General features: G+C 46.8%; 1 protein-coding gene across 4 annotated transcripts in view; it reads left to right on the forward strand.

Moving 5' to 3' along the window:
• LGI2 (leucine rich repeat LGI family member 2) overlaps positions 1–14,611 on the forward strand; it is a 47,949-nt gene extending 33,338 nt beyond the window's left edge. For all 4 annotated transcript variants that reach the window (XM_083160723.1, XM_083160692.1, XM_083160758.1 and 1 more), the window contains 3 exons: positions 5,407–5,576; positions 8,588–8,752; positions 12,746–14,611. In XM_083160723.1, the coding sequence (XP_083016849.1) occupies positions 5,407–5,576; positions 8,588–8,752; positions 12,746–13,563 (1,153 nt within the window). In that variant the 3' untranslated portion in view covers positions 13,564–14,611. The remainder of the gene's footprint in view (positions 1–5,406; positions 5,577–8,587; positions 8,753–12,745) is intronic.
• The last annotated feature ends 5,717 nt before the right edge of the window (positions 14,612–20,328 follow it).

Below are 20,328 nucleotides of genomic sequence, written 5' to 3' on the forward strand. Positions count from 1 at the left end.
GTATATAAATTGTACTTATATCTTGCACTGGTGTGTCCTATAGCAGAGGGTGGATGGGGCACAAAGTGTCCTGTGAGGGCGCCTATAAATGGGTGGCTTTGCTAGAGCTGCGGTTACGTGAGTAAGGGAGCCCTTACAAAAAGTGCGCAAGAAAAAAGGAGGGTGGAACCGCGCTTAAACCTACTACAATGCAACAGGTGTTTAAAATATAAAATACATTTATTAAAAATACAGTCCCCCCAGGCTTCACCCATCCAGGGCTGAAGCCTGGGGTTGTTCCCAGCACCCCTGGGAGGCTTGCTAGGATTTATCGTTCGACAGTACAACACAATGTTATTTTTTTTAATTCTATTTTTACATCAAAAATATCAGCCCGGCACCAACCGCCCAGGGGTGCCTGGGACAGCTCGGGATTCAGCCCTGGACGGGTGAAGCCTGGGGGGGGGGCTTTATTGGGGGGGGGGGGGGTTGCACAATACCCCAGGTTGGTCCAGGGCTGACCAACCATGTTGATAATGTTTTGGCTGGGGGACCTTGCATAACAAGCGTCCCCATGGCTGTGGCATTATACCGCTGGCTGTTGGGACCCCACCACTTTCCACCTGGATTTGGGAAACTAGGACCATCTCTAAGAGCCTGGGGTTGGTTATGCTCAGTAGGGGGGGACCCCACTCCGTTTGTTTTTGTTTTTTACTTGAAGACACTTTTTTTGACAGAACCATGCACAGATCATCTCAGTGATCTGTGCATGGTTCCGTCATACTCACCTGCCAGAAGCAGGTCTATTTTTATTTTTTTTGGCCATGTTGAGGGTGCAATTTGAAAATTCACAGTCTATTACATTTGCGATTATGAGGTTTTTATAGAGAAAACTTTTGGCTGCGATATTTGAAGTGCGATTTTTCTGATCATGGCAAAATGTGTGATTTTTACTGCAAACGTGCGATTTTGGCCATTTTTTACCAAAAAATTGCACTTTCTTAAAAATTGCACCCTATTATATTATATCTCGGCCACAGTGTAAAACCCGGGAGTATGTACTACATGCAGTGATTACATGACATGCAGCACTTGCAGAGTAGCACCATGTGCTCACCTGCAATATTCCTTTATTTTATTTACTATAGATCATCTCTATGAACTGGTTCATCTGAATTAGTATCTGAAAAGAACTGACTGGCTACTGTCAACATTGCAGAACAAAGTCATTATTTAACATGCTAGCCTCCATTAAGATGAAAGGAGATCACCACGCTGTCAGTTTCACATTCTTCTCACATTCAATAGGTTCCATTGTCCTATACAGCAGTCTACGTAAAAAGACTGTCAGCTCAGCTGTCACTCTCACTAAGATGTAAAGTTCACCATGAAACCATGGACCTGCAAGAGGCAGGATAACAGTAAATGAAGATGAAAGCCTTTTATTTCCTAACTATGTTTATCCTATAAATAAAGTATTACAGTAGCCAAAAAAAACAACAAATTCATACCAAATTCAATAAACAAATTGGCTATTGATGCAATGGAACAGTAAATTTCATCTAGAGGGGCATAGACACAGGACAATATGTGCTCAGCGATGTGTGCTAAGCGATTTAGCCAAGATGATTTCCATTGAGATTTCCGCTGTCTAGATCGTCCATACACTAACCACTGTGTTTTGCATGCACTTGCTAGGAAGTCTGACTAGATATTTAGCGCATGCACTAAATATCCGCATCTGATCCAAACTGATGTGTGGTCCCAGCAGTGGGGAACTCGGTCATGAAAGGACCGCATGCGATCCTGCCGCCTGGGAAGGTCCCGGGCGGCTCAATTGGGGTCGGGTGGTCATACACTGCTGCAATACATCGCAGTAGTGCAGGTGTGGGGAACGTTTTTTTTTGTGCCAAGGACCGTTTGTAAGGGGGAAAAAATCCTTCAGGGGACATATGTAAAAAATTCTCTTAAAAATTGTCCCACGCTCCGGTGGCTGCCGCTGAATAGGACTGACAGTCTCTGGCTGCTGTTGATTAAGAGGAATCTCAGGAGAACTACCGACCTCTCATGAGAATTCCCCTGTACTTGACTTCCTACAAAGCCGCCAGGTGGGTGGGCCACTCAGACCGGCTACGAGGGGCCGCAGTAGCGGAGGAGTAGTAGCCGGTCAGAAATCAGGTTCCTCCGTGTCTGGAATCTGGCTGTGTACTGTCTGCAGGGTTCCTGTTAACACCTGTAGGATTAATGCCGCTCTTCCTCCACCCATGACAGCTTGGGGCAGATGAACGCTGACACGGGTAGTAGCTCCCAGTAGATTGCTACTCGGGCAGAAGAATGAGAAGACACTGCTAATGCTGCAAACGGAACCAGAAGTGAGACAACGCGGTTCGTCTCCACAGCAATGGGAGACTTCTTCTGCCATCGGGAGACTTCTTCTTCTTCCGCCATTACCAATATTATTTTTAAGTACCCCCAACCAGTCTGCAGTGTACCCCAGGATGGGAACCACTGCTCTAGAGCAGTGATATTCAACCTTTTTCAACTCACGACACAGCAAAAAGACTTATAATTGCCAAGACACACCATCAGGGCCCCATGGGGAAAAAAAAAAACAGTGGCCCCCACAGTAATTAAACAAACACAGTACCCTCCATAATAGTACAAGTACACTGCAAGTAAACCACTGAATGTGGATAGGTAAAGGGGTATGGCCTCATGATGCTCCCATAGGATTCAATAGAGCTGGGAACCGCTGAAAAAGCCCTCTTTGACCAGTACAGGACATAGAAAATGGTACTTTACCGGCCAAAAATGGGTATGGACTTTGGGCCAGATGTATCAAGCTTTAAAAAGTGATAAAGTGGAGAGTGATAAATACCAGCCAATCTGCTACTAACGGTCATGTTACAGGCTGTGTTAGAAAAATGACAGTTGGGTGCTGGTTGGCTGGTACTGTATCATTCTCCACTTTATATTTTAAAGTTAGGACATCTGTCTGTTTGTCCACTGGGTGTGTAAAAATGGGAACAAGAAGGTCTGTCCCAGCACCTGCATGTATCGCTCATTTGTAAATTTGTAGATGACTGTGAGTAGTTAGCCACCACCCAAACAGAAAGAAAATCTGCCCTGTGCAAGTCTGTCAATGACCTGTGAAAATATCGGTATCCACTCTCCTTTATGTATATAATTCACGAACCATCAAAAGATTTCATGAGAATGGAAAAAAAGGTAGTAAAATTACACTGACCACGCTGTCTTGGTGTCAGTTGCCGCATTGGTGGGGAGGGTGCCTGCAGCTGTTGTGTGGAGCTGGTTCCGTTTGCCTCCTCCTGCCACTATCCTGTCATGCTAAAGTTCCTGTCACACTTTTTCCAGCCTGGAACAATGGCCTTTATTCTGGTTCACTCACAAAGGCAAATTCCTTCTCAAATGGACAAAACCATGTGCACTGTAGGGGGACAGATGTAACTTGTGCAGAGAGTATTACATTTGGGTGGGGTTTCACTTCAAAGTCAGTTCCGTACTTGTGTATTATCATGGCGCCCATCGCATTGCATACCATAAGGCTTAATATGGTATGCAATGAGATGAGATGTGCTGCGATGGGACCCGATGTTATACAATTTAAAATTGTATACCATTGTATATGGCATACAATGAGATGAGATGAGATTTTAAATTGTATAAGCACACTAATGGTTGCTTTCAATGTTAATTGGCCCCCATATAAGATTTTTAATTGTATAAGCACCCTAATGGGTGCTTACAATGTTAAATGCACCCCCACGCCACCCCCACTATCAACGCCAACCCGAAGCGTGGCGAGCGAAGCGAGCCCGCGAGTGGCGGCGGTACGCGTCCTCCGACCTTTTCATACCCCCACTATCCATATCGGCGTGGAGTTAATTTTATATAGTGTGGCGAGTGCAGCGAGCCAACGAGCCAGAAGCGTGTAAAGTAAAGAAACATGTAAAGTAAAAAGCGGCCACGCTTCGGGCTCGCTGCGCTCGCCACACTATATAATATCAACTCCACGCCGACGTGGATAGTGGGGGTATGAAAAGGTCGGAGGACGCGTACCGCCGCCCCTCGCGGGCTCGCTGCGCTCGCCACGCTTCGGGTTGGTGATGATAGTGGTGGTGGCGTGGGGGTGCATTTAACATTGTAAGCACCCATTAGTGTGCTTATACAATTTAAAATCTCATCTCATCTCATCTCATTGTATGCCATTGTATGCCATATACAATGGTATACAATTTTAAATTGTATAAGATGCCATAAGATGGAAATCGTGGGCGCCGTGCTAATACACAAGTACCGTCAGATCTATATTGCAGTGTAAAAATAAAGCAGTCAGTATTTCCCCTGCGCAGAAACAAAATAACTCACCCAAATCTAAATCTCTCTGCCCCCCCCCCCCCTGCAGTGCACATGGTTTTGTCCATTTGAGAAGGAATTTGCCTATGCAGAAAAAGAGCCAATGTTCCACCCTTTGAACCACTCCCCCCCCCCCCCCTCCTTACCAAGGGCCTTATTCTGATCGGTGCGGCCCGATCAGAATATGCGGCCGCAACCGTGCAGGCGAATCCCCGCCTTCCATACGGATCGCCACCTGCCGTCCGTACGCGGATATGTGGCGATCCGCATGAAATTGGACGGGGATACGCCTCCTCCGTCTTGGGAGCTGCCCCTGCATTCGATGGTCGCCGAACATCGAATGCAGGGCCGCACGCTCCACCAGGTCCCGCAACACAAGACCACACGGACACTTGTCCGTGTGAAATCATGTATGGGGGCGGGCAGCTGACATCCGGCGATGTCAGATGCCCGCCCCGTACCCACGCGTCACGGCCTCATTACCATGCATACGCCCCGCGTTTGCATGGGAACGCCCATTAAACGCGGGGCGTATGCATAGGGTAATGAGGCTAAGTAGCCCCTCTACGCCCCCTGTGCGGCGTATAAAGAATCCGTGCGGCGAAATCGCCTGCACATGCGCAGAGTGACCTCTGCACATGCGCAGACGATCAACATCGGCGGTCCGTCCGCATGCGGGAATATCCGCACCGATCAGAATAAGGCCCCAAGTGACTGTCAGATTGTGGCAATGCAGTCTTGATGTGGAAGACAGGACAAAGGCCATAAATCAAGGCTGTCCTGCTGATATCGAGACAGCTGGGGGTACTGTATATTTTTACAGCCACCTCACTATACAGTAACTCCCGTTTTGGCATGTACTGTATCGTAAACATGTGAGAAAAAGACAGCACACTACTAAAATGCTGCAAAATGGATCCTCATACAGCTGATAATCTAAGCTCTGGAATGTGCATTATTTATAGTGTGACAAATCTAAGCAGCAATAATTGTATATCTTGTTTATGTGCTCTGTGTATTTGGTTATTCTTTTTTATCTCTGTGTTACAGAGATTTACGCGGCAATAGGTTTGAGTGTGACTGTAAAGCCAAGTGGCTATTTTCCTGGCTTAAGATGACAAACTCCACAGTGTCTGATGTGTTCTGCGCTGGGCCTGCTGAATATCAATGGAAGAAGCTGAATGAACTAACAAGCTTTAATTCAGACTGCATAACGACAGGTACTGTGTGCAATTGTGTTATAATTCAGGACTAATGCACAAAATACAATTCACTTCATTCTGCATTGGCTGTGATATTCCTCCAAATAACTATAGCATTACTGGAGTTATAGATAGGGGTACAGCATGGGAGAGCATGTATCTCAAATGCTAGATGAGCTGTGGGGGCCAGGACTGGGGGCCAGATTCTCTAAGCTTCAAAAGTGATAAAATGGAGAGTGATAAACAGCCAGCCAATCAGCTCCTACCTGCCATGTCACAGACTGTGTTTGAAAAATGTCAGGCAGGAGCTGATTGGCTGGCTGTTTATCACTCTCTATTATATCACTTTTGAAGCTTAGAGAATCTGGCCCTAAGAGCTTCCTTGTCAACTTTTAATGTTCTGCTCCTGAAGATCTCCTGTAAGGAAAGATACAGCATAAACTGCCCAGCATAGTAAACACCACTCTACCTATCATTTGGTAGAATAACTCAGCAGTGACCAGCAGCTTCTCCTCTATTTACCGCATAAGCAGACCAATAATGAAAATAAAGTATCTACACAAAGTAGCAGCCATTTTATTGTGGTCCAAGCAGGGAGACACTCATTTTCAAGGCCTAATTAAATGTCTCAGGTGCCCTTGGCTGATAGTATATATGTAGCCTCCCTTGTTATGCTGTTAACACCCCTGTATGGACGCTCAGGGACTCACCAGTCATACTGCCCATGTGCAACTAACAAGGTTGTGTGAAGGAGACTTTGGCTTTAGGCTGCCCAGCTGGCACTGTAGCACAATGTACATACTAAGTAATGGTTCCATCAGTAATCACAGTGGCACAACCATCTGGCAGTCACCTCAAGAACTTTACCCCCACAATACATTGGGAAGGGTGATAATGATGGCTAACAAGCATAGAATAAGTTAGGCCTTAATTTTATTACTCAGCTGCCACCTGCAAGGTGCCCCCCCCCCCACACACACACACACACACACACACATCCTGGTTCCCTAGGCTGCGGCCTAATCAGCCTATTGGTTAATCAGGCGCTGTTCATTCTATAGTCCTGATTACTGTATACTGGGGCCCACTGGAATCTGAGACTAGTGAGGAATTGCCTCTATAAATTCTTACTTACCTTCTTTTTATGTCCCGTGGACTTATATTTTTTGGGATTTCCACGGGCTTCTGGCAGGAATAGGACAGATAGAAAGGGGGAAAGAAGGGTGGAATGGTGCCGTTGTGCCTTAATAATCTCAATAATGAAAAGCACCCCCCCCCCCAACAGTGATCAGCTGTGCTCTGTGACATGTGGTGGCTGTGTACAGAGGGGCACTGCCACTCGCCGCGGATCACCACCACCGTCCCACCAGGTGCCGATGCCGATCCCGATCCCCCTCGCCAAGACCACGGACACCGGTAAAAATAAAAAATACTCACCACTGCCACAGCACCAGGGGAGAGACGGATAAAAGCGGCACATACAGTATAGAACAGGGCTGGGCAATTGCGGCCCTCCAGATGTTGAGGATTTACACAACCCAGGATGCTTTGCATTAGTTTTGCTATGTGGCCATGCTGAAACTGATGCAAGGCATGCCGGGATGTGTAGTTCCTCAACATCTGGAGGGCCGCAATTGCCCAGCCCTGGTATAGAAGCTTAATTGACAGGGGCTGCTGTGATTGGACAGCAGCTGGATCTGCTGGCTAATCACAGCCGCCCCTGTCACTGAAGCACTTATAATTTGCCGCTTTTGCCAGTTTTTAATGGGCTTTTTTAGCCCACAGCTTAGCCCCGCCCCCCAGCCCTTCATCCCCTTCATGTGTCAGTGGGTGCACCACTTATCGGTGTCTCCCAAACTAATATAAATGTTTCAAATTGTTAAAATAATATAAAGAAAATACTTATGACACAGAATATGTGTCATAGGTACAGTATATTCTTTGTATTATTTTAAATAAAATTACAGGGGAAGCACTGCCTTCCCTAACTGCAAGTACCTGGCTGTACTGTACAGAGATAATATAGGGACATTGTTGTTGGTATTATGAACATTGAATGTTCAGTAACGGGATGCTCAGTACAGAACATTTGTTATATAAGATATGTGCACACTGATAACTTCTCCATACAGAGACTATCATTTGACAGGTAATGTTCAGGCCTGTCAGTACTACTGTACCTCTGCTGGTGCACTTCAGTACTGTTGGGGAGTAATACTATGCGCTTGCAATGTCGCCACTCTAAGCACCCGGAAACAGAGACAAACCATTTTATGGTAATATATTTTTTGTTTCATTACATTTTTTTGTCAAATTTTACTCTAGTTTCAGGGCAAGCTGAGTCCCTGATTCTAATACAGATGCATGGCTTTTTTCTACCATACATACATTTAAGTCACACTACATGCATATAGTCACACCGGTAGTTCAGACACACTGTTTCAGTAATGTCTTGGAAATGTGGGTAGTGGCTTAGGACCTTAATCTGTTTGATTCGCAAGGCTGAGAGTCCACCAGACGCCGCCCTGCGCATGCTGATACGCATGCCTCTCCCTCGCACGCCGCATTCATACGCATGGGCTGAGAATGGATGTTTAACATTAACATCCATTCGTAGGCTGTGGGGGAACACCGACAATCGAATGATGTGAAAGGCACACGCACATCTGAGGTTGCTCTTAGCTAACCTTAGATGTGCGTGGGCATTCAGAAGTGGGCATTCGGCGATGTCAGCTGCCTGCCCCCGGCGCCCACGTTACCAGGCGAGTACCATGGGAATGCCCATGAAATGCTGGGTGTTACCATAGGCACGACTATCCGCCACCGCCCCCTGGCCTCAGCCTTCGGTGCATGCACCCAGCGAACAGTCTGTTTGTGCGAACATGTGCCGGGCGGTCCTTGTGAACGGAACAGCTCACTGCATCCAACTCACAATCAGTCCATGATTGTTTATAACATTTATTGTTGTATCTAAATTGAATCTTTATAAAAGCAAATAAATTATTTAATTTTTAATTTTATATTTGCAGATTTTGTTGTCCATCAGATATTTCCCCACCAGTCTGTCTCGGTGGATACTTTTCAGTATAAGGATGATGTTTTTGTGGCTATAGCACAGCCCAGCATGGAGAACTGTATGGTTCTGGAGTGGGACCACATTGAAATGAACTTCAGAAGTTATGACAACATCACAGGTACAGACAACAAACACTTTCATTTCCAGATGTACATTTTAGTTACTGGCTTTAAGTGCTCTCCTTTAAGATACTTAAAATGAATCATGTGGGAGATTGGTGATTGTTTAGGCCAGGCATGTCCAAATGATGGCCCTCCAGCCTTGCCACAGTTTTGCTATTATGGAATGCTAAAACTATGGTAAGGCATGCTGGGGTGTATAGTTTCACAACAGCTGGAGAGCCACAGTTTGGCCATGCAAGGTTTAGGCACTAGATATGGCCAGACAGATGGGTCATGCAGGCATAATATATAGATTTGGCATATGCAAGGCCACCTTCGTCCCACTCCACTCACTTTGTGGTCAACACATGGCTTTTTCATTTTTGGTCTCTATGCCGACATTGGGCGACATGGATCCTGAATTACTGTAACGCGTCCCCTCACACAGTTCGCTTCACCATGCTTTGGACACTATTATATTCTCCCTCTATGCTCACTGGTATTGTGAAGTAAGAACAAGTCGGTAAAAAAAAAACATTTTGCTTTCGTCAGTGTCGACCTATTGCATGTCGATCTTTTCCATGTGTTGACCTATTGCCTGTTGACCAATAGTGGTCGACCAAGTGACTGTCGACCTAGACCAGGGCTGGGCAATTGCGGCCCTCCAGATGTTGATGAACTACACATCCCAGCATGCCTTGCATCAGTTTCAGCATGGCCACATAGCAAAACTAATGCAAAGCATCCTGGTATGTGTACAAAAAGAGGGGGGGTGAACAATCGCACTGGCTGTGTTTATAAGGTAACCCCTTGTTTCAATCAATATTCATAGACTTTATTATGTGGGGTGTGCTGTCACTTCAACAGTATGGTATGTGTAGTTCATCAACATCTGGAGGGCCGCAATTGCCCAGCCCTGACCTAGACAATGTCAACCCCTCAACCGGATCCTGCTTCCTACATGCTGCCTATACAGCTCTGTACTGCAACGGGTGTGGTACAGGGGTGCGACAGTCATTAGCCCGACGTCGGGATCCCGACTGGCCGGACCCAGACAGCATGTGAGCGCAACTAAGCCCCTTGCGGGCTCGCTGCGCTCGCCACACTGCGGGCACGGAGGCTCGCTATGCGAGCCACCTATTCTATTCTCCCTCTATGGGGGTCATGGACCCCCACGGGGGAAAATAGCCGACGGCCGACGGGAACCCGGCTGTCGGTGTTCTGACAGTCAGGATCCCGACGTTGGGTAAATGCCTGTTGGGATCCCGACTGTCGGGGACCCCATCCGGCACCCACTGCAACATCCAGGAGCCGGAATGATAAATCATGGACTAGAATATTAAAACAGTTTTACTTGCACTTGGGTAGAACTGTATCATAGGAAGATTTGGTACTTATGTAGTATCTGGGCGCCCGATTTTTTGATTGTATGCCTTAACTTAAGGCATACAATCAGATGCGATGCGATGCGATGGACCCGATTTTCCATAGGATTCATTGTAAAAATGGTCTTGTTCATTTCCCTACTATCCAAGCGGGCATGGAGTTGGATATAAACCTGTGGCGAGCGAAGCGAGCCACCGAGCCCGAAGCGTGGCGAGCGGACGCGGATTATTTAAAATGTAATCCATGTCACCAAAATAATCCGCGTGCGCCTGCCACGCTTCGGGCTCGCCACAGGTTTATATCCAACTCCATGCCCACTTGGATAGTAGGGAAATTAACAGGTCCATTTTTACATTGAATCCTATGGAAAATCGGGTCGATCGCATCACATGAGATTTGGTCGGATGCGATGCGATCGTCCCGACCCGATTTCAAAATCGAGCGCCCAGATACTACATAAGTACCGAAGATTTATATAGGAGAATCATAAAAAAAATGGGAAAGCAACCAATCAGATACTAGTTATCAATTATCTTGTGCATTCTTAAAAATGAGAGCTAGAGTGTGATTGGTAGATATGGTCAACACCTCCACTTTTCATTGTTACATGGTTTTAACCCTTTGAGTGCCAACATCTCTGTGAGAGATGTGCGAAATATCCGCTAAAAATGCCAGCGTCGCTCACATTTGTTATATAAATTTGAATAAAAAATGTTGCTTAAAAAAAAGATTATGGGTGAGATTTAATCGGATGAGAGATTCAAAAAGTGAGAGATTTGGTAAGAAATCTCCAGTTTTTTAAAGCGGCAATCATTTACACGGCAAAACCAGTTTGATTTTGCAGTGTGAATGATTGTCGCTTTAAAAAAACTGGAGATTTCGGTACTTATGTAATATCTGGGCTCCCGTTTTTCTTATGAGACCGCGTCCGCTCGCCACGCTTCGGGCACGGTGGCTCGCTGCGCTCGCCACACTATATAAAATCAACTCCATGCGTAGTTGGATAGTAGGGGTATGAAAAAATGTGGTGCATTTAACATGGGAGCCCAGATAATACATAAGTACCGAGATTTCTTACCAAATCTCTCCCTTTCTTAATCTCTCATCCTATTAAATCTCACCCTATATTTCCTATATAAGGTAAACATGACAGGTCATTATGATGAATAAAAAGGTTTGCATGCCAATTTTTACACCTATTTTGACAAATTCACTTGGCACTCAAAGGGTTAATACTGCAACTCTCTTAAGTACCACCATGATTCTCAAGAAGAAACTGAGGTTCTGTTGTGCCAGGAAAGCTGCCATCCAACTTTTAGATATTTTAATGATCTTGACTTTGCCAAATTTGAGACACTGTAAAGGTGCCCATACATGGTACAATTAGTGTATGCAATTTGGACTAGATTGCATCGAATATGTTTTGCAATGTAATGAGATGCAATCTAGTACAAAAAGTGAAGCACATACTTTTTGAGTTGTACAATGCGATATGCATGGGAGCCTGCATCTCATCGCACCCGGCAATTGCAGCATGTATGGGCACCTTTATTTTCCCCAGACCATCCAACATCCAATTACTTTATAATTAATTTATAAACTTAAGGGGCCCATACATCAGTTGCCTGATTCCCCAATCTCTGATTCTATGTTAATTGACAAAATCCAACATGGTAGAAATTCTTACTTCACCAGTCAGAATCGATATATCGTAGATTTGTTCTGCCTTTGTGAAGTTTGTTTTCTTTTATTAATAATAATAATAATAATAATAAAAAAAAGAAAAAGGTACTTGTGTATTATCACGGCGCCCAAATTTGCATAGGTACGGCACCGTAGGCAAATCGCATCGCATGTGATTTTTTGCGTGCGATGCGATCGCATGAGATGCTATTTTCCTATGTAATTTATTCACTGCTCTTTTTGCCCGTGGGAAGTGCGATGTGATCGCATCGCATGCAAAAAATCGCATGTGATTTTGTAGGGTGCGATGCCATTTACTTTACTATACACTTATATGAGATGCAATGAGATTTAGGCACCCCCCCACTATCCACGCCACCCCTGGCGAGTGCAGCGGAACGCGTCCTCCCAACCTTTTCATACACCCACTATCCATGTCGACGTGGAGTTGATTTTATATAGTGTGGTGAGCTCGAAGCGTGGTGAGCGCAGCGAATTACGTTACATGTATTCCGCGTCCGCTCGCCACGCTTCGGGGGTATGAAAAGGTCGGGAGGACGCGTTCCGCCGCTGCTCGCCATGCTTCGGGGTGGCGTGGATAGTGGGGGGGGGGGGTGCCTAAATCTCACTGCATCTCATATAAGTGTATAGTAAAGTAAATGGCATCGCAACTTATAAAATTGCATGCAATGCGATCGCATCGCACCACCCGCGGGCAAAAAAGAGCAGTGAATAAATTACATAGGAAAATCGCATCGCATGCGATCATATCACACAAAAATCGCATGCAATGCGATTTTTTTTTTTACGCAGAATCGCCCACTAAGCAATTTGCTTAGTGGGCGCCGTGCTAATACACAAGTACCAAAGAAAATTCTGTAATGTTTGAAATATAAATATATTTTAAGTTATATATTTCCCTCAAATCTTTCTGTTGGCAGGCCAGTCCATTGTTGGATGCAAAGCTATACTCATCGATGATCAAGTGTTCATGGTGGTGGCACAGCTGTTTGGTGGCTCCCACATATACAAGTACGATGAAAGCTGGGCCAAGTTCACCAAGTTCCAAGACATTGAGGTCTCGCGAATATCCAAACCAAATGATATTGAGCTGTTTCAGATTGAGGGTGAAATATTTTTTGTGATTGCAGACAGCTCAAAGGCCGGTTTGACTACTGTGTACAAGTGGAACGGCAAAGGGTTTTACACCCACCAATCTCTCCACGAATGGTTCCGAGACACGGATGCAGAATTTATCGAAATGGACGAGAAGCCTCATCTTGTGTTATCCAGCCGGTCTCAAGTTCCTCTCATATTACAGTGGAACAAAAGCACACAGAAATTTACCCCTTATAGTGATATACCAAATATGGAAGACGTCCTAGCGGTTAAGAGTTTCAAAATGAAAGATGAGCTTTACATTTCATTGACCAGGTTTATCGGTGACTCCAAAATCATGAAGTGGAACAGCAAGCAGTTTGTTGAGATCCAGGCTCTTCCATCACGTGGAGCAATGGCATTGCAACCTTTTGCCTTTAGGGATAGATATTACTTGGCACTGGGCAGTGACTATACATTTTCACAAATCTACCAGTGGGACTCTGAGAAGAAGACTTTTGAGAAGTTTAAAGAGATCTATATCCAAGCTCCTCGTTCTTTCACAGCAGTGTCGACTGATCGACGGGATTTTGTCTTTGCTTCCAGCTTTAAAGGAAACACTCAGATTTTTGAACACGTCATTGTTGACCTGAGCTTGTAAGGACATAGGTAGTAAATAACATTTGCCATATACTCATGGTGGACTAAATGGAACTGTGTATTGTCAAAGGCTAGCCTGTATTTTGCGCAAATGCATACTTGGATTATCTGCATGATTTTCTTTTGTTAATTGCATTCATTAATTTTCAAAAATGTTGTAACCGATACTGGACAACTGCTATTGAATGCCTATAAAAGCATATATCATTTTTGAAAATGCCATTGGAAGCTGTTGGGGGTATAGCATATGTTGGGTAGAATTAGGCAAATACAAGGGGATACGGTCATTAGGTCTACAGCAACTAGGCCGACAAGCACTGAGTTGACACCACTAGGTCGACAGACAGTAAGGTCGACATGGGTCTAGATCGACACAAGCATTAGATCGACATGGGCAATGTCGACAGTCAAAAGGTCGACATGGGGTTTTTTTTACTGTTTTTTGAGCCGACATGTGCTGATGGGCGGTATTTCATGCCCTACCATCCACTAGGTCGTGGTGGGAGAATAAAATAGTGTGCCGAGTGTAGCGAGTCACTGTGCCCGAAGCATTGCGAGCGATGCGAGGGGATGCGGTGCACTTCAAACTGTGTCCATATCGACAGTGTTGACATTCGGGTTAAAAAAAAAACAGTGAAAAACCCCATGTCGACCTTTTGACTGTCGACCTTGCCCATGTCGACCTAATGCTTGTGTCAACCTAATGTCCTGTCGACCTTGACCTATGTTGACCTAGACCCATGTCGACCTTGCTGCCTGTTGACCTAGTGGTGTCGACCCAATGCTTGTCGACTTAGTTGCTATAGACCAAAACGATCCCAGCCCAATACAAGTCCCAGCACTAGGGCTGAGACTCGGTTCTCTGGAAAATCCATGTTGCCTATCTGTGCTTTAGTAGACTAATGGAAGGTGTACTCTGCGCTGCCATTTTACCCTGTAACACATAATATTTTTTTTCCTAGACTATTTCTACAGTTCTGTTGTTTGTATGATCTGATGACCATGTTTTGTATATTTGAGATACAAACTAGAGATTTAAATGTAGAATAAATAATTGAAAACAATAAAAAAAAAAATTATAGTGTCTATGCAAACTTTTTTATGGTTGCTGAAATATATTTCAGTATGAGAATAAAACATGGTAACATGGCATTTGTTTTAATAAGTGTCACCATTTTTTTTTCTTTTTTTAAAAGAGGTATATTTATCATAGGGAGAATGACCCTTGATCGTAAAGGCCCTCATACATTAGTATGATTTTGGCCGTTTTCATCCGTTCCCGAGAAATCAAATGAAAAGTGTCAAAATCGCAAGTGTATGACATGCGATGCGCGGTCCTGTGCTCATTGGATCGAACCCAGAGATTGCACTGGCTGCACCATAGATATGTACAATCGGGCAGCCTCAGGCAAGCTTGGCTGGGATCGCATACAATACACTGTATGCCAAAGGACTGCATAAGGTATCGTATGCAGCCCTGCAGCCTGGGAAGCTGCGGGGTGGTTCAAGGGAAATCACATGCGACTTCTCCCCTCTGAGAAGTTGCATAAGTGTATGGGCACGTTAAAGCTTCTACCTATTTACCATGCCCCAAAAACTATAGCTTTGGGGCTTTCACTGGCTATATGGAAAGGCCTACTGAAGAAGGATAGTGTTTGTGGCGGGTATATTCAGAGCCAGATTAACGTCTAAATGGGCCTGGAGCTGAAAACTATCAAGGGTCTATTATGCGCAATAATAGGGGTTGCGGCCAGCATCTAATAATGTGGGGGGCGTGACCAGTGTTCTGGTTGGGTGGTCTGCTCATGGGTGTGTCTCTATTTATGTAAATACTTTCAATTAATTATATATACCTGGAAAATGCAGGGGGCTGGCATAAGAAAAATGCAGGGAGATATATTGGCGGGTGCACTCCAAAGGTGCACCCACAGGACACCGATGTCCTAAGATACTTGCAGGGTGAGACTGCACTCCAGTCATAAAAAAATACTGAAAACCGAAACTTGGTAGACAGTATGTCAGCACCTTTTATGTGGTAACCTAAGTTTACCACACCATATACCCCTTATACAAACTGTACTTGCTTCTTACACATTATGCCACATGGAATGAGACAAAATTCACACCGATTGAGCAAAACATCACACTATGGCACACAGATGGAGTCAAAATTCACGTAATGCCACACAGATTAAGGCAAAATTCACATTTTGCCACATGGATTGAGCCAAAATACACACTATAACAGGCATGTCCAAACAGTGGCCCTCCAGCTGAAACTACATGTCCCAGCATGTCTTGACATAGTTTTAGCATTCCCTAATTGCAAAACTGTTGCAATGCATGATGGGACTTGTAGTTTCACAGCTGGAGGGCCATAGTTTGGACATACCTGCACTATACCAAACAGATTGAGCAATAATGCACAATATGCTTCATAAATAGGGGCATTGCGCGCCAAAGGCGCACATTAAAAATTTACACCATAATGCTCATTACATGTTAAGCCTCACACCATAATCTCCATTACGTATTATGCCAAACACCATAATGCCTATTAAAAATGATGCTACATAAGTGTTGCTTACCTACATGTTCATTGCCAGGGGTTCCATGTTCATTGCCAGGGGTTCCATGTTCATTGCCAGGGGTTCCATGCTCATTGCCAGGGGTTCCATGCTCATTGCCATGTGGGATTACATGCTCATTGCCAAGGGGAAATACATGCTCGCGGTAACTGGGGGACAGTCGCCGCTGGGCAGAAATGACAGCCATTAACAGCCGGGCAGAGAGCAGGGGGCTGCCCGGCTGTATTCAGAGCACTGCATGTCTCGGCTATTTGAAATAATACCCCTTTCATACCAGAAAATGCAGCGAATATGGTCCCAGGATCATGCAGGGACATTCTCGGACTGGCCCCTTTTACACCAGCCTAGTCCCTGCATTTTCTGGTGTGAGCGGGAGAGAAAACCACCTCCGCCCCCCTTTTAAACAACCAGCTATATCTTCGGAACCAACTGACCCATTTACATGTTGCCTTCGAATGATTTTGGTCCTGTGAAACTGGGCCGTTTGGTTCCAGAGAAATCTGCCCTCAAACAACATGAACAGTCATGAAATTACATTTCAGAAATGAAAAAAAAAAATAGTTTTACCTGCAATATCTCTAGAACCAATGAACCCATATGGACCAGGTATCAGATTGAAGGCCCAGCGATTTGGGTTCGACTGAGATCAACCTCAAGTTTCTGTGATGCTGTAGGGGGAACTGGCAGCCGTTGGAACCGGGTGGAGATCGGAATTAGCGGGTCCCATGTAATGTTAAGGGGAAAACGTTCCAGGTTTGCCTGGCGGTATCTCCGGTTCCCGGGGGGCTAGCGACGCGGGGCTGGTCTCGTTGGAAAGCCCTGACCCTCAGCTACAAAATACAATATTTGCAGAGTGGGCCTGGAGCTATAGCTCCATCAGGCCCATTGTTAATCCGGCTCTGGGTATATTAAATATACCTGTACATTTTTTATTTTTTTTGTTTAACCTGCGGAATGTGCGGAAGTCTACCGCTGCCAGTGAGTATTACTGGGGAACTGACTTGTAGATGTGTGAAGCAGTGATAAGGGTGAAGAAGTATGCCAGAGAAGAAGTGTGCCAGGACATCCAATCAGCTTTGAAGTAACCATTTGACTGATTTATCTAAAATGATACATAGCAGCTGATTGGTTGCCATGGCACACTTCTAACCTGTTATCACTGCTTCATACATTGCTGCTCAGTTGTCCTTCACAGGTATCCGCGTCCCCTCGCGGGCTTCACAGGTGTCCGCGTGCGCTAGCCACACTATAGAGAATCAACTCCACGCCGACGTGGATAGTAGGGGTATGAAAAGGTCGGAGGACTCGTACCGCAGTGCTCGCCACGCTTCGGGTTGGGGTCAATAGCAGCAGCGTGCAGAGCGGAGCAGGCAGCGACTGCTGCAGCGGGGACTGCAAGACAAACTGCAAGACAAACATTTAAGCCCCAGCAGAGCTCTACGCAGACCCCGCTGCCGGCGCTGTACACTCACCAGGGCATTCTCAGCTTTCAGGCCACTGGCGCTCCGTCTTCCAGTGACCCGGTTGTCGGCGCCTCCTGTTGGAAGATGGGAAGGCTAGCTCTGCTCCCTCCAGCGGACAGGCGACGCCCCCTCTGTCCCCTTCCAGTTGGAGTCGCAGCATGCCTGCTGGCTTAGCCACTTCCCTTGCGCACTTCTGGGTTTTCACTCTCCGCACACTGGTTGGTCAGACACGTGTCAGTTAAAGTGCCTTGGCGTGTAAGATGCTGTAACGGAATCTGCTGCGCTATATAAGACGCTGTAACGGAATCTGCTGCGCCATATAAGACGCTGTAACGGAATCTGCTGCACTATATAAGACGCTGTAACGGAATCTGCTGCGCTATATAAGACACTAACGGAATCTGCTGCGCTATATAAGACGCTGTAACGGAATCTGCTGCACTATATAAGACGCTGTAACGGAATCTGCTGCGCTATATAAGACGCTGTAACAGAATCTGCTGCGCTATATAAGACGCTGTAACGGAATCTGCTGCGCTATATAAGACACTGTAACGGAATCTGCTGCGCTATATAACATGCTGACAGCTGTAAATAAATAAATATATATATATACATATAAAGATATATACAGCACAGCAGGCCAGGGCAGCAGCAGAAGCCAGAGAGATTCACTCCCCCCCCCCCACCCCTGGCCCCACGAATCCACCAAAAAACAAGTTTATTACTATGTTTATTGTAAAAACATCCTTTAGCTGTAAAAAATAATAATAATAATTCTACCTTGAATAATGGGATGTTAAAGAGGCACGGGCGCAGGGGCGTAACTATAGCACCACAGCCCCCGCGACCGCGGGGGGGCGCTATGCATGTGCGGGCGCCGGGGGCTGCAGTGCTATAGTTACGTTAGCTGCAATGTGAAGGGAGCAGGGGGGCATTGAGGCGGCTGGGGGGACGGACGCTGCGGGGGACGGAAGCTGCGGGGTGACACAGAGGCGGCAATTACTTACAGCTGAGCCGGGCAGGGGGAGCCGGGAGCTGTCTGTACTGAAGAAAAAAAAGCCCATACAATGAATGGGCAGCCTGTGATTGGCTGCTGAGCGCTCTCTCAGCCAATTGCTGACTGGCTGAGAGAGCGCTCAGCCAATCACAGGCTGCCGATTCATTGTATGGGCTTTTTTTTTTCTTCCGTACTGACAGTGACAGCTCCCGGCTCCCCCTGCCCGGCTTAGCTGTAAGTAATTGCCGCCTCTGTGTCCCCCGCAGCGTCCATCCCCCGCAGCGTCTGTCCCCCCAGCCGCCTCGCAGCGTCCCCCCCACCTGCATTGACGGCTACCTGGGGGAGCGGCAGGCGGCGCAGATGGAGACCGGGGGCGCGGCGGGAGAATATAAAGAAATCTTATTAAAAAGACCGGGCGGCCGCTGATTGGCTGAGAGCTCAGCCAATCAGCGTCCGCCCGGTCTTTTGAATAGGATTTCTTCCTATTCTCCCGCCGCGCCCCCGGTCTCCATATGCGCCGCCTGCGGTCCTCGCCTGCCGCTCCCCCAGGTACCCACAGATATATTGGATCTGAACATCTAGACTGCGGGGGTTGGTGCAGCGGGCGGAGGGGCGGGTCAGTGGCTGGGCGCCCTCCCTTTAACGGCGGGGGGGCGCCCAAAATGTAGTTACGCCACTGCACGGGTGGCAGCAAAACACCTTCTCCTCCTCCAGGCTACAGCCAGCGCTTGGGAAGGCTGATGATGCTGCTGTAGCCAGGTGACTCTGGCTGGGAGGAGACTGTACAGTGTCAGTGCTGCTACCAGAGGCGTAACTACCACCTTCTGGGCCCCATGGCAAAATCTTGCTATGGGCCCCCCATTGTCACTACAATGACCATCGGGGTCAGAAGAGAGAAGGAATTAAGAGTCAAAGAGGGTGTCGAATAGAGAGAGGGGTGGTTAGGGAGAGAGATAAAGAGGAGTGAAAAAGAGAGAGGGTGTCAGAGATATATGGGGAGGAGAAAAGAGAGCAATGGAAGGCCGTGAGTAGGATTGGAGAGACAAAAATATGAGAGGTTAGATGGAGAGCGGGGGAGGGAGTGCACTTTATACCTCTTAATCTCATCCTCCCCCACACCACCTCAGTACATGCTGCTCCACATCCCCTCTCCCTTAAACATAAGTGCACTGCTGCAGTTTACAGTACCTTCAGCATTGAGGGAAGGTCTTCCTTGTCGGCGCTGGGTCTTTCAGCTACTGCAGACAGTCCCTGCTGCCTCCCATGTCTACCGCAGCACACAGCGCTGGCAGCGCAGCAGCATGGGTCCTCCTGACTCCTGCGTGATTAAAGCCGGGGCTAGTCACTAGATAGTGACGTCGAGCCCCGGCACCATCAGAAGGGAGAGGAGAGGGCGGCTCCATCCTCCCTTAGTCACACACAGTGCCGAACTGCCGCTGCTCTGTACAGGACAGCGCCGCTGACACGCTGCGCTGCCCGGAAGCCGGCCCGGGCAGCAGCAGCAATTGAGAGAGGAGGTCAGGAGGACATAGGTCGGAGTGTCAGCACGCCGCCCGGCCCCACCACCCGTGACGCTTGGCAGGGACCGGGGAGCAGGGCAGGAGCCAGGCAGGGCAGCCGCCGGCGCTGTGCAGTCACGCTGCCCGTAGTATGATGCTTCAGAGTGACACTTGCAGTGCAGGGATCATTTGTGGAGGGGGGGCGGGCCGGCAGCG

Source organism: Crinia signifera, chromosome 1 (genome assembly GCF_055691185.1).
Source record: "Crinia signifera chromosome 1, ASM5569118v1, whole genome shotgun sequence".
NCBI lineage: Eukaryota > Metazoa > Chordata > Amphibia > Anura > Myobatrachidae > Crinia > Crinia signifera.